This window comes from Uloborus diversus, chromosome 4 (genome assembly GCF_026930045.1).
Source record: "Uloborus diversus isolate 005 chromosome 4, Udiv.v.3.1, whole genome shotgun sequence".
NCBI classification, from domain to species: domain Eukaryota; kingdom Metazoa; phylum Arthropoda; class Arachnida; order Araneae; family Uloboridae; genus Uloborus; species Uloborus diversus.
The window spans coordinates 177287740-177302838 of record NC_072734.1 but is presented as its reverse complement, the minus strand read 5'-3'; the positions used below and the strand labels follow the sequence as shown (position 1 = coordinate 177302838).

The window sequence follows — 15099 nt, the reverse complement described above, 5'->3', positions numbered from 1 at the left end:
CTAAAACTAAAGACCGAAACTATTTTGATGCTGATTCCTACATGACTCCAGCTATCAACAGTTAAACATAATATATTAGAATTGCATCAATAAAAACCTCACTCATCTCATGAATTCAATGTTCAATTTTGATTGTTTTGCTACCTATTGATTTCTGTATGCTCAACTTGATTTTTGTACTCCAGAGTTTGTAAATGAAGTTAAACTATCTAAAATACCAATCATTTTTAAAAGTAGTGATATTCCCTTCTAGTTAGCAATGTTTAATTTAATTAAGTTCAATTATCTACGAACTATAAGTATTTATACAATCTAATGACAGGGGTTCGCATCAAACGTTGGTCCATGAAAGGGTTCGCTTGCTATTAAGTTTGGGAATATTGCTATTAAGTCTAGGGATATAACTAATTACTTTTGTTCAAAAACAATGAAAACAAAAATTTTTCTCAATTTTTATGACTCAACCTTTATTTTCAAAATCTTAGAAATTCGCTGGTTTCCGAATTCTGTAATTACTTTATAAAATCAAATAAACATAGCAAAAGAAAACACTATGACATAAAATGTAACAAACAAAGGCGATTGATCTTTATTTTAAGTATCAAAAAGGTAGGTTATGAAATACAAAACTTATTTTCTTCTTTTTCGTTCAGGAACACTATTTACCACTGAAGCACTTGGAGCGGTGCCATGCACTTTTGTTGATATTTTGTTCATGTAATACAGAGCAACGATGGTGAATAGAAAACTGAAACAAGAAAAACAAACTTGGAACAACTTAACGGAAATAGCAACATTGAGAATATCAATCTACATGCACAAACAGCAGAGTTTCATGACTGATTTTCTCATATTTGTCTATAAGAAAAATGGAACTTTCGAAAGGAAAAAACTTGTGAATACACCAATAAAATACCTACAGTTAGCTTCTGTGAGACAAGTTTATATACCAATATTATGAGCATACTATATTGAACCTGCACCTGCTAGATATGTTGATGCAGTTATTTTGTGGTGAACAAGAGCAAAAATGCAGCACTGGTACACATTGAGAAAGTTAATACGGGTGTCTATCACATAACATGGTTAGTTTGTACCATGCTATATCGAAACCGTGTAATGAGGGTCTTTATTTATTTATTCAAATTACTATTTTATTTATTTCATGTATGTACATAACATAAATCCAGGCCATATGTACAGTGTTGTATAAAAACTGTGTGATACGAAACTTTGAAATAATATAATAATGTGTATCGAGTTATACATTGATAAATCAAGTCTTAAAATGTAAAATTTTATGATAGCTAAAACTTCATCCCAATAAAACATACAAAAAACATTATTTACTTTAATGGGAAAAAAATTAAATAATTAAAAAAAATAAGAAACATCTTCATCAGCTTCATTTACGAAGAACAAAATTTTCAATATCAAAAAGAAATTGATTTCAAAGGAATTCCTGCACCAATAAAGTTTGTCTAAGCAACAATAACAGAAAAATAAAATAAATATAATTATTCTATAACTACATTTTTTTACTTATCTTTTGCTAAATTTAGCCTAAATTTATCATCTATGTTTTTCTTAACAGTGAACTAAATCCAAAGTAAAATTCTATTTTTGAAATTGAGTTGTATCAAAACCATGTAATATTAAAGTCATCTTTTATACCATGAATCTGTGTTGTAGTAATCGCAAGTTTTGGTTTGTGTAATAGTGAAACAGTGTTAGTTGTACAAGTACTGTGTTATACAAGGGACACCTGTACTTTGTCTATATTTATGGAAAGTACATAACTTTTCAGCATTTCATTTCAAGCATTAGAACTGCATAAACTGCAAATAGAACTGCTTGCAGTTTCTGGTGGTTGGAGAGCGACAGAGAGCAGGGGGAGGAGGTGCCTCTTTAGTTTAATAAATAAACTCTTAATATCCAGTAGCTGGTGTTTTTACTTTAGTGAGTAACTGCATTCATTTTTGGAAGGCCAAACTCAACTGGGGATCAAATGCAAAAAATCAAAATCTTGTGTTAAACATAAACATTTTAGTTGTGAGATTCACTCCAATTTAAATATAAGTTTTTCTTAGAAACGTGTTCTAGTACTCAATCTAAAGTCTCTTAAACAATTATTCATACCTAAAAATATCTTTTTACAAAATGACCAAAAATTTACATTTATAAATTGCATTAAGTCAAAATTAATAGATGGGGTCATACAGGAACCCCACCCAGACTTCTTTGTTCTGTTTACCACAAGAGTTCTACCAGGTTAAGTAAAGAAAACTAGACAACAGTTCTAAACAATGTACAGAAAAATGAATAAGTACAAAAAATAATTAGTAAATACATATTTATTAGAAAACAAGATTTAAATGCCTCATTTTTTATTTATTTTTTTTGTACAGGAGGGGGGGGGGGGTCTGCAATGTTAGACTGTTTTCATATGAGGGTCAGCCATGTCCTGGACTCTGAGAGCTTCTGTTTTAGAATATGTAAATTGAGTTATCATTATCTACCAGTCTCTTGTGATTGTGCTGAAGCTGCTAACAACTGATCCAATGTCAAATCATAGGGCTAAGAAACTGCACTAATGGCAAAGATGTTTTTATGATTTGAACGCACCGATATTACGCTGTATCCTAGTAAAAATAAGACATCTTATTAATTGGTGTCAATTGTAAAATAAAAGCTTAGAACTTTCAATTCATAGCAGCCCCTAGCATTCTCCAATTGATCCAACTTTTGGTTTGGGGCCATTTCACAGTATTTTGTCCAAAAAGTGTCCGCAACAAAACTTATTGGTAATATTTTTTTTTCAACAGAAATCTGAAGTTAAATGTTTAAATTATGAGAATATGTTGGTTGTCTTGAATTTGCTTGGTATTTATAGAGATACTTAGTATTTAATTGGAACATTGGTAAAACTCACGTTGCCAGACTGACTCTACAGTGTAAAATCGCATCAAGTCTTCCATGTCTAACAAATGAACATGTATTCTAATCAATTTTTTGCTTGAAATGGGGAAAATAGAATGAGTATTTAGCCACTTAGATACTTTTTTCAATTTCAAATATGAAATTTTGTCTGTGTTTTGAATTCAGAAATATGTACCTGTAGAGTTCCAGCACAAAAAAACATAAAAAAGTTTTGTTTTTATAGCTCTAAATAAACGCACATCAATAAATATTTTTATTTTCTAATTTTATACACCATTCCACCGATGATGAACCCCATCCGCCAATGACGTCAGCCGCAGAGCTTGACGAAACGTTTGGTTTTTCTTCTTTTTCCTTTAGAACACGGCCAATAAGCACGGAAATGTTCCCTCTTTATACTTTCCATTTCTTGTTTTTTTTTTGTAAAACAAATGTAAATCTAAACCATTGATTACTTTTTTTTGTAAAACAAATGTAAATCTAAACCATTAATTACTTTTTTTTGTAAAACGAATTTAAATAAAAAAATATTGGACACAAGTGAATTGGTACAACTTGTAGCGTCCGTAACATAAAGCATTTCATTGTGTATGTGAAGCTTTTTCATCTAATCTTTAATTTTTTTCATTTTAAAAATTAACTTTTTGCATTCCTACTATCTGTAGTTTAACAGTCTTTGAAAAAAAGCATTGATAATATGGGATTAATAGGTTCAGAGGGAATGCAGCTCAATTTTGATCAACTTTTTAACGAACTTTTATGCGTAGAGTCCGCAGCATGACACTTTTTTGCTATAACAATTTTATTTAGGGTTTATATTAACACTTTATTTTATTTTCAGTTTGTGTATTGGTAGGGCTTGTAGACTAGTAAAGTTAAAATTAAATTCTATATCTTTATGTTATAAATATTGACGTTCAAAACTTTGTGAAATGTAGAGTTCGCAACATTCAAATACTGTGAAATGGCCCTTTGGTAATTTTACTTTGCGTTGTGGAACAAAGACAGCAATGTAAAGATAAATATTTTATCTTTTATATTTTTTCATTTCATTTTGGACCCTCATAATGTACATGTGTATATGGCTTGAGAAAATAGATCAAGATGCTTTAGGTCAACATCGTTTGTTCCCCATGTTTGGTTTGATACGTTGAGTTTAAAATCCCAGGTAAAATAAGGTGCATCAGCTAGTATTAAATAGTGAAGTAAAAGCAATTGATCACACTACACTATTGATAGAAACATGTGTAATTTTGGGAATATGAAACATTTTTACAATGAAGAGAGATTTTGTCTAGTCTTTGAAAAGTTATCATAAAAGACTTTTATTACAAAACCGATTAAAAGAGAGGGTGATTGTTGTGTTATTACTTTGTTTTAAATTGGAATTTATCGGATGATTACAATGACTTCAAAGATAATTAGAAAACAAAAATTACGCACCATGTGGTTATGCAAACTCTGTGTATTAATCCAGAAGCAAAAACAGCAACCAACAAACTTATTAACACTGAAAAAGAATAAAACAGATTTTAAAGCCTTGATTTTAGAAAACAGTTTGAACAAAAATGGTTGATGTAAGGACACAATGGGAAAACACAACTACTGCAGTGATTTATTTAAAAAAAAAAAAAAAAAAAACTTGATATATTTAGCAATAAATGCCATTTCAATAACTTTCAAATACACTTAAAAAAAAAAAATTCATAGTAGTGACATGCTGATGATTATTAGGAATCATTTTCAAGATGAGAGATATTCTACATAATTATAGATTAATTTCATCATTAAATAACATTAAAACTAAGCTAGAAAATTAAATTATTTTAAATACATAATACTGGCATCCCATTTAAATAAAAATCAATATTTGAAAAATGCTTTTGAAAATTATATTTTACAGCTGTGAAGAAACTAAAAATTCTGCTCTAAATACAATTACAGTGAAACCCTCTTTGACAGACACATCCAAATAGCAGACATTTTTATGAGTCCCAGTCCCTTAATATAGGTGTTTCTATATACATTCAACTCTTATAATTTAAAGTTCAAAAGGGACCAGCTAAAACCTTTGAGTTATAGGTAGTTCGAGTTATCAGAAGTTCCTTTCCGAGCCTTCTTAAAAGTAATTTTTTTTTTTTTTTTAAAGAAATAGTGCATAGTAGATTGACTACAATACATATAGTTCGGATAAATTAATTGCTGGAACTATGTACATAAAAAACGTTTTTAGAGAGAATAATTTTAAAAAGCAGTTTGTTTTAAAAGCAGTTTTCTTTCTGTTATCATTTGTGTAATGAAATCAGAATCAAAGTCTCGGAACACTTTGTATATTAACAGTTGTTAACAAAGTCAGATATTGTGATCAGTGTCTTTGTTAACTGTCATCACTTTTCCATAAACTTTCAATTATATTCGCGATGTTTTTTGTTGTGGTTTTATGTTGTTTTTATATATATTGTGCTCTGAAGTGCTTTGATCATGCTTATCTGAATTTTTCCTGTTGGGGGCTAAGAAAGCATCGCTAAGAACGATGTATGACATATGTCGTCATACATTGTTTTCTTGGCGATGCTTTCTTGGAGCCAACAGGAAAAAGTCGCCAAGGGTGGGGTATATGACATTAGTTCCAAGTTCCCTTCTTATCAGTAAAGCAGAAGAATTTTTGCCCTGTCCAGTAGTTACATTAAAAAGTTTACTCTAAATCATCAAACATTTTAGCCATGGGGGAAAGTTAAATGATTTTACTGTCAAGGAATGACTCAATATAGAAGTGTAGCAGCAAGCTAAAAATTTCTCAGCCATTACTTAGTAAGTTACTAAAGAATCGTGACGAGATTGAAAACAAAAGCGAAGCTAAATGAAAATCTAAACGTTTAGTTGACTCATTGTAATATTAATTTGCATTTATAAAAATAAATGCTTCTTAAATGGAAATAACCATCATTTTGTCTGACCTGGATTCTTTTCGGTTATTGTTATCAATCGGTTATTGTTAACAAACAGTATTTGTCCCAAACTGATCACATTAAGCCGCAGCTACTGTATATACACACCTGAAAACAATTTTTTTCCAAAAAAATTCAAATGAACAAAAGACTTAATATTACCTTCAGGAAAGAGTTTTGTTTGAAATCCTTTTCCAAACGCATAACTTTCAAGATTTCCAATGGCCTAAACAAAATGTTAAAGATAACATTCCTCAAATAGTAAATGAACCAATATTTTGAATCAAAATAAGCCTAAAACAAAATGACGTACTACTTTAAGTCTTGCTAAAGAAATGATTTAACACAACATTTGAAATCAATTTTTAAAACGAAATTGCTTTTCATAAATCTAATTTGGACACTTAAAATTTAAAACCATATATAAGTGAGTAAATTTATGACAACATGTACACATGTAGAAATAAAAAAAGTAAAAAAGTTTTAAAACTCTGCAAACAACTGTTTAGAAGTTATAAAAGCAAACCTCTTCATCAATACATAAAAGAAAGAACCATATTTCAGCAAACAAAATATGTGGTCAGTTGAAGGTTCTTTGCAATGGAATTTACATTTTGTGTTAGAGTACTCACGGAAAAATGCTCATGTATATTTTGGACATAATACAAGAAAAATAAAATTGAATCTGAATAATTTGTAACAAATAAAAAATTAAAAGGGATACAGTCAATGCCAAAAGAAAAAAGAAATGATCCTAAAAAGCCACCAAACACGGTCATGAGTTGTGATGATGCTAAGTGCCAATCGGTAAATTTGCATAGAAGCAAATAGTAATACGAAGAGTGTTGTTGACAATAGACACGATGCACCAGTTGAAATAGCTGAAATAACAAAAAAAAAATTTCTTACAAAACATTACAAATATAAATACAATACAAATATAACTCCTGTTGCATCCAGACTTGGGGGGCACGGTAACAAAGGTTAAGCGAATTCTGTAATCCACAAAATAGTCGAAAAACAAAACTAGATTATATGCTATATAGATGAGTTTGGGATCATTTTTGGAAGCACGAGCCCAGAGATATTGTCTCGTGTCAAAATCCCAGCCCGAGTCAAAAACTCTCAAAACCAAACCCACTAAAGTCCGATATGGTTTATGAGCTGTTGTTTTATTTTAAATCAATCAAAAATGGAGGTTCTCCTATTTCAACAGTGATTGGTTCAAAACATTTTTTATAAATCTGTCTATAAATAAAGATCATTTTATTAAAACTTTTCTCAAAATGCCTCTATTTCAGATGAATTAATATATTATGTCTGGTAATAGTAATTGCAAACAAACATGTTGTAAGTAACTGTTAATGAATTTTTTGTCTCATTTTTTTTTAAATTTTCATGTGAGGCAAATATTAATTCAACAAATATCCTTTTTTTTTTTTTTTTGAAAAAAATAATAATATACCCTTTATTGCCCAAAAAAGAAATTCTAAAATTAAAATTGAAATATTTTATCCCCATGGTTTAAGTTTCATGCATTTTTACACTAGAGCAAAGTAAATTTTAAAAAAAGAATCCTTTTTCAATAGAAAACAATATTTGTATGGAGAGTAAAGATTAAAAATCTTACCTTGAGCCCGAGCCTGAAACCTATTTAATGTTCTAGAGCCCCAGCCCGCTTCAGGCTCGGGCTCTTGGGCCCATCTCATCTCTAATACGCATCAGTTTTAAAAATTGATAACAATCATCATACATTAAAAAACTATAGCTAAAAAACGATAAGTGATGTAAAAAATGTATGTAAAAGTTAAAAAGAATTGCTCATAAAACACAAATGGATTACACACATATACGAGCAAACAGATCATGGAAGGTTACACCAAAAACCTATAGAGGAATTTTTTCAAACAAATCTGTTCAGGTTACTCATTTACGCGGGCAAGTGGTACAGAACTAAAAATTAGGTTTCGGCGACCTTGGAAGGTTTTATGTCAATTAAAGGCACAGAAGAAATATGATTTTTTTTATAATTTTCACTTGTTAATTTAAAATGGGTGCAAATATCTACATTCAGTAAATCATTGCCTCTTTTTTTTGCCTGTGAAAGACTGTGGATTATCATTTGAACTGGATTCACAGCTACAAATCTCTAGAACTGCACCTAATGATGTGGAACTATGAAATGATGTGAGGTGTTTACTAGCTTTAAAGAAAGTTTTTCACGCCAAAATGTCCAAATATAAAATACTGGCTATAATTCAACTTCGTACTTAAAAAAAAACATCCATGAGATTATGTTTTACTTCAGTTTTGCACATTGATTCATTTGTAAATTATAATAAAGAACTTCAGAAATTAAATATTTCACTGCAACCCAGAGGCTGAATTATAATCTACAACAGGAACAAGAAGATAAGGGAAAATACTGAAGTATAACTGTTATAAAGTAACACAACTTGATTTATTAAGACAGTAATTATTTTAAAAGGCACATATTACAATTAAAGGGGTGGTAAGTTGAGGTAATTTTAAGGAGGTGTAACATTTAATGTTACTTTCATAAAATAGTATCATCTACATGGTCATCTAAAAACAAATGTTACATTGTCCCTTCTTTCACTCACCCCTTCAATGCTTTGAAAAATACGAATGTGATGACCAGCAACAGGCACTTGACCCAGCTAGGCTGGTCCTAGTCAATTTATTAATTCCCCATTATCCCTTGCTCATTACCACCTCTTCTGGTAAGACATTCCAAATGCCCACAACCCTACTAAAGTACTAGTTTTTCCTTATTACCAGGTTAGCCTGAGATTTGAATACCTTAAAACAATGACCCCTCATCCTGCTTTCAGTGCAAAAATTTAATCCATTAACACCATTCATTTTAAACAACTGAATCATGTCCCATCTGATCCTCCTTTGCTCCAGGCTATACATATTAAGCCTATTAAGTCTGGTATCATAATCTAAATCTGAAAGTCACCTTACTAGTCTAGTTACCTTACCCTTCTTTGAACCCTTTCTAATACACAAATATCTTTCTTCAGATAAGGCGACCAAAACTGCACAGCATACTCCAAATGGGGTCTTACTAAACTCCTATATAAAGGCAGAAGAACCTTCTTAGATTTGTTTGAAATAGATCTATTGATAAACCCAAGCATTTTGTTGGCTTTGTTACTTGCAATGCTGCACTGTTGACTAAACTTGAAGTCCCAGTTAAGATACCCAGATCAATCACAAGAGTCTAATAATGTTTCCTGCAAACTATGTATATGCACAAAAGCAAGAATAAAATTAAATATAGCGAGTTCAGCTATTAATCATCTTTAGCTTGAATTCCCCCCCCCCCCCCACCTCGAACGGATCCCGAAACGCAGGCTCTCACCTCCTCTCAATTCGACTTCAGGGATCAAAGTTCATCTGCAGTTGCAGGACAGAGGCTTACATAGTAAAACAGATAACGTTGCAAAAAGTTTCCCATTAGGAATACATGAAGACAATACTTTTGATATGAATGTTTTTTTTTTTTTTATTGTATACACAAAAATTTATTTCAGGAACCAAGCTTCATTACGATGCCGGTCAGTGGCACAGAAGCAATATCAAGTCATTTAATAATATAAGTGATGGCCCTAAAATACAAAAATATACTAATGACTTACCCATCATAGAACTCAGTAGACGATTTTTATAATAAGTATGTTATTTTACGTCCTATTGCGATTTAAAATTAGACCACGTCACCTATCTAACGCTAACATTTCAATTCAAAACATTCGACTGCTATTTCGGTACAATCACAGTTAAGAAAGAGCTGTCACAATAAGGGTACGTTCGGAAATAGGGAACGGTCGCACCGTGACTATATCGCGTTATGACGTGGTTGATATAGGAAGATATCGAAACTTTTCAGATTAGGATTCTTCAAAAAAAAAAAGAGAGAGAGAGAGAATTAATTTGAATTCTGAAATTTTGAATTCAAATTATGGTTTTCGCAATCACGAACTGCGACAGGACCCTACTGATTGGGGTTATTGTTTCTAGAAACGGCTCCTGTCCTCCCAAGCCTGCCCCTCTTCCTGGGCGGTCTCACGTGTGCATAGTTGTGTGTGTTTGTGTGCGTAGACCTGTGTGCATGTATGTAGGCATGTGTGAGAAGTCGTGATGTGAGCGTGTGTGTGTGTAGGACATGGACGCCCCCCGACCAGCAGAAGCGGATAGCTCAGGACCGGAGCAGCCGCGCCGCCTGCAGAGGCCCCTGGTCCTAGCTGAAAGAGGAAAGGAACATCAAAGACGGTGAAGTGAGAACAATGAGCAATCGTGATTGCTCAAAAAAAAGTAGCAGAGCTAGTCGGTGACAAAACTAGGGCGAAAACAAGGTGGATCCATTGCCTCGGGAGGCAAATTTACCCTATATCTGCCCTTTTTTCGTCCAAAACCCGAAGATGGGTATCGGAAAAGTCGAAAATCTGGCACAGGCATGAAATCCTTAAACGTTATCATTGTAATTAATAAGGTTATATTTTACAATGCAGCTTATTTTAGCATTACGTTTAAGTTTTTGTATCAGCAATAAGTGTAGTGGTATCAATGCGAATGAGACTCAAGGCGTGGATCCAGAGGGAGGGGGAATCATGACTCCCTAAAACAACCAACCATATCCTAAATCCCCCCCCCCCCTTTTTTTTTACCTATATTTCAAAAAATTCGTCCCACACACGCTTTTGCCCCAAAAATTGCTATTTTGACCCCCCCCCCCCCTTTCTGATGATGGCTTCTTCTCCCAAAACCAAAAGCTGGGTCCCGCCCTTAATGAGGAGCCTACTTTTATGTCAATAGTGCTACAGCAGAAGTTGTTTGTCTCTGCTTTGTACAGTTTCCCAAAAAAATTAAACTTAGTGTTTATCAGAATTCCAGGGTTACTCACTTTTAATCCTTTTTATTAGAGACATGTATTGGTACTAGTCCATCACCCAGTTGCGCACCTGGGATTGTTTCCTGGGAGGGGTTTGAAAGTTTCATGAGAAACTCCGGTGCTATGAAGTGAAAGACTGATTCAGTAAAGTTGCAAGTCTCCCTCACTCCCTTCCCGCTTTGAGAGGATTTTTTTTTTTTTTTGAAATAAATATTGCATTACTAAATTTTTTATTGCAGTTTTTATTTTAATTGCATGCAGACTTTGTAAACTTTCAGAAAAGCTAGGACAAAATATAGTTATTCCCTATTTTCTCCTTCTATCCGTTTATCAAACTACGCCGTTACTCTTGACACTGGACCCGAACTTCATTTGGTTCTCCCCCTCCCTCTTACAGTGTGTAATGAAGTATTGCAATATTTTGATCCTCACGTTTTACCACAACAAAGTCAAATTTACTGATGTCTTACATGACAACATATTTTAGATGTTGTTAAGTTGTTTCAAATTTTTGCTTGAATTCAATCCAAAGCAAATCTCGTAAGTATCAATTGTATAACTTTTCTGCGCTCCCTGTGACAAGTGAATATTGGTTTTATTGCTTTCTACCCCCAGGAATGTTCGACCATTTAAGGTTTAGAAAGGTGAGACAGGGCAGAATGGCTTCCTGTGAATGTCTTGCATCCAACAATACCAGTATTGAAGCGGTAGACATTGCCAGTCCGGAAGAATTGTGTTAATGACCAAGGGGTGCCCATATGGGGGGGAGGGGGCTCAAGCCCCCCCCCTTTGAAATTAGAACTTCCCTTGCTTTTGGTACTTTTTTTCTTTGCAAAAATGTAAAAACATTTCTTCTCCAGCAATTAATGAATAAGTAATTAAAAATGTCAAATTTTTTAATAACTCTAATCTGTACTGAAATCGGATTCCTATGGGAAAAAATATCCGACCCCCCCCCCCCCCTCCCTACAATTTTGCATACGGGCGCCCTTGTTAATGACACACACAGAGGCGCACAGACGTTAATAGTATAGATCAGGGGGTTTCCCAAAGTGGGTGCCCCGGAAACCCTGGGATGAAAAGATGGGCTATTATTGAATCAAATACTTGTTGTTAGTTAAACAAAAGAGTGTGATGGTTACTCATCAACGTTTCACTCAGTTTCCTATATTTTACTTTAATAAAAGGATAACACAAAATGCCAATCCTCTACATTATGTGAATTTAATGTCTTGATTTCAAAAAACCGTAATAAGTAGTTACTTCTTCTACATACATAATTTCTAGGTCTTTTCCGCAAAATCATACAAATATATAAACAATAATTTTTAACTATATCTTTCTACGTACGTATATAGTTCTATTTATACACAAATCCATAAATTTTCAGTGGAAACTAGTTAAAATAAACTTAAAAGAAACTTTAAAACTAATTTGGTGTTAATGGTAGTTTGTCTTACCCCCAAAAACAATATACAATGGAACCCTGAATTTACATTGTTCATTTTATACAGTATCCTGCTACCAACATCATTTTCCTCTGGTCCCTGAAAAAGGCTATATGGATAATTAAAATATTCGGGATTAAAGTTACTCTTTTTGAGAAAGTTTGTTAAAAATGTTTTTCTACAAACAGATCAAAATAATTTTTCATTTACAAGATTCATACCTACCTCTTTTTTTTTTTCTTTTTTTTAAAGATTTCTACTTTTTCAAGATAAATTTGTTTTATAACCGTTTGAAGCTGCTCTACCATTCTTTTGGTTAGGTCTAACTGTCTTTCGTCTCAGAGAGGGATTTTCTCTGATTGTCCAATCTTCCTTCAGGACAGTTGAGGACTAGAGCTACTGACACTCTCATTGAAAATTTTACAGAAGTTGGTGAAAATTTGGAATTACACAAATTTTCACCAACAAATTTCCTCAATATGAGATACTACCCGCTTTCAATGACAATGGTGGAGACGAAGAAGAAATAATAGTGTCCCAGAAGCTGATCAAGTGATTTTAAGCATAAAAAACTGACTATGTTTATTTGTGAATGAAAACTAACTACCTAAAAACAAAAAAAATTATTAAGATTTCATTTTTCCCACTACTTCATAGGATAAGAGTAAATTTTTAAATAATATGCTAGATTTTTAACACACTTTGGTTTTACATTTCTCCGCTTAAAACGTTTTTAATCACTCGTTGACAGAAAGTGTAAAATAGGGGTTCCAGTGGGCATACCATCAGAGTATAGCGTTATGTATCAATACAATAGGATAGGGGTCGATAATGTAGTTTGCCTTTGCAGTAATTCAATTAACGCATGTTCCAATTAACTAGGTTTGACAGTACACACACACATATATATATATATATATATATATATATGTAGATGGATAAATATGAATATATAATAGAGATAAACAATAAGGGGTGCAGTGAGATAATTTAAATTGCTCAAAAAGTCCACGACTTGGAAACGTTTGAGAATTCCTGGTATACGTAATAGAAGCTTGTAGTATCTTTTGAAACTTGAAAGCGAGATTCAATTTTTTTTTCAAGATTTACTACTTGATACAGCCAAAGGTGTATCATTGTAAGATTCATTCTAGCATGTTATCCTTGACTGTTAACATAATAAAGCATGTAGATGCAAAGAAATTTTCATAGGATCTGCATAAACCTTTTGGATCTAACATAAATGGTTGGAACTTTCTTATGAAAGTTCAAAATTAGCTTTCATTTTTCCTCACACTTTCCAAAAAAATCTGAATTAATATTTATCATTAAAGTAGTAACTAATTATCATAAAACAGATTTTTTTTTTTAAATTCTAAGCACTTTTTATAATGCACTCAGAACAATTTAACTTTTCTGAGACAGAGAAGACAGTTTTAAGTATTCCTGTAGTTTTGAATTATTCCAAGAAAAGGACATTGCAAACAAAGAAAAGTGCAGCTCAAGTCATGTAGCAAATTTTATATTATTATCTAGTCTTTAATCATAAATTTGGGTGCATGGGAGCCCATATGCAAAATTGTAAGGGGGGGCTCAGATATTTTAACCATGGTTTAAAAGGATATTTTCCCCATGGAAGCAGATTTCAGGACAGATCAGTCATTAAAATTTGACATTTTTAATTACTTATTCATTAATGACTGGAGAACAAATGTTTTTACATTTTTGCAAAGAAAAAAGTACTAAAAGCAAGGAAGTTCTAATTTCTAGGGGGGGGGGGGGGTCTCGAGCTCCCCCTTTGCCCCCTATATGGGCGCCCTTGTTTGAGTGTCGAAACATGCATATTTTTCGTAATGGGAAAGTTTGGTCTGAAATGACTTGAGCTGCACATTACTTCATTTGTGGTGCCATTTTCTTGAAATAATTGAAAACTACAGGAATACTCAAATTGCCCTTAATGACTCAGAAAAGCTGTTTTTTTCTAATGAGTGCGTTATGAAAAGAGCTAAGTATTTAAAAAATATTTTGTTACGTTATTCTTTTTAGTGTAAATGTATCTCAAATATAGAATAATGTTACCATCACGAGACTTCACCTTATTTTTTTTATACGAATGCTGTATACTAAAAGAAAAAAAAACCCTATGTACATATCTGAAACTTTAAGCAATTGGCACTAAATCAATTTTTGTGTCTCTCTAGGATTTATTTGTGTGTTAATTTAATTAGAACCATTTATTTATTAACGTTTTCCCAAAGTAATGTTTCACAACATACAAGATACTCATGATAAAGATCTTAATATATCTCTTAGTCCCATTACCGATTATTGGCATAGATGAGGATAAAAAATTCATTATTAACATAGAAAAAAAACCTTTAAAGTTGATTTTTTAATGACTCAAAAGAGGGAAAAAAAACCCAGAAATATTGTGTTATTTGCTTCATTAGTATGAAAGAGAATATTATGAATCATATCTACAACTCATTTATGTTTCATTTTGTCAAAGATCAATCTTACTTTTAACATAACATAATTTATGTTAAAGAAATAATTTTGTGTTTCGAACTTGAACAGTACATAAAGAAAGAACATTGTATTTTATGAATAAAACTTGCTTTGAAACAGTATTTTTTATTTTTTGCAGTAAATTTAATTTTAAAAAAAAGTGGAAATTTTCCACTTTTTTTTATGGGGCAAAATGAAAAAAAAAAATTTTTTTCTAATGATATATTTACTATTCGATTATAAAACATATTTTTGATCAAAAGATTCATTAAATAAAAGGTTGAGTGAATAAGAAAATAAGTGTATGAATGAATAAATAAGTGAATTACTAAAT

At 32.0% G+C, this 15099-nt stretch overlaps 1 protein-coding gene across 1 annotated transcript; it reads right to left on the bottom strand.

The window, feature by feature from the left end:
- Positions 1-564: 564 nt before the first annotated feature.
- Positions 565-7597, bottom strand: LOC129221015 (protein KRTCAP2 homolog). The gene is given in 7 exon segments (XM_054855450.1): positions 565-748; positions 4384-4450; positions 6051-6114; positions 6613-6630; positions 6632-6688; positions 6690-6769; positions 7519-7597. Coding segments are annotated over 7 exon segments (483 nt in total). The 3' UTR covers positions 565-630.
- Between the last annotated feature and the right edge of the window lie 7502 nt (positions 7598-15099).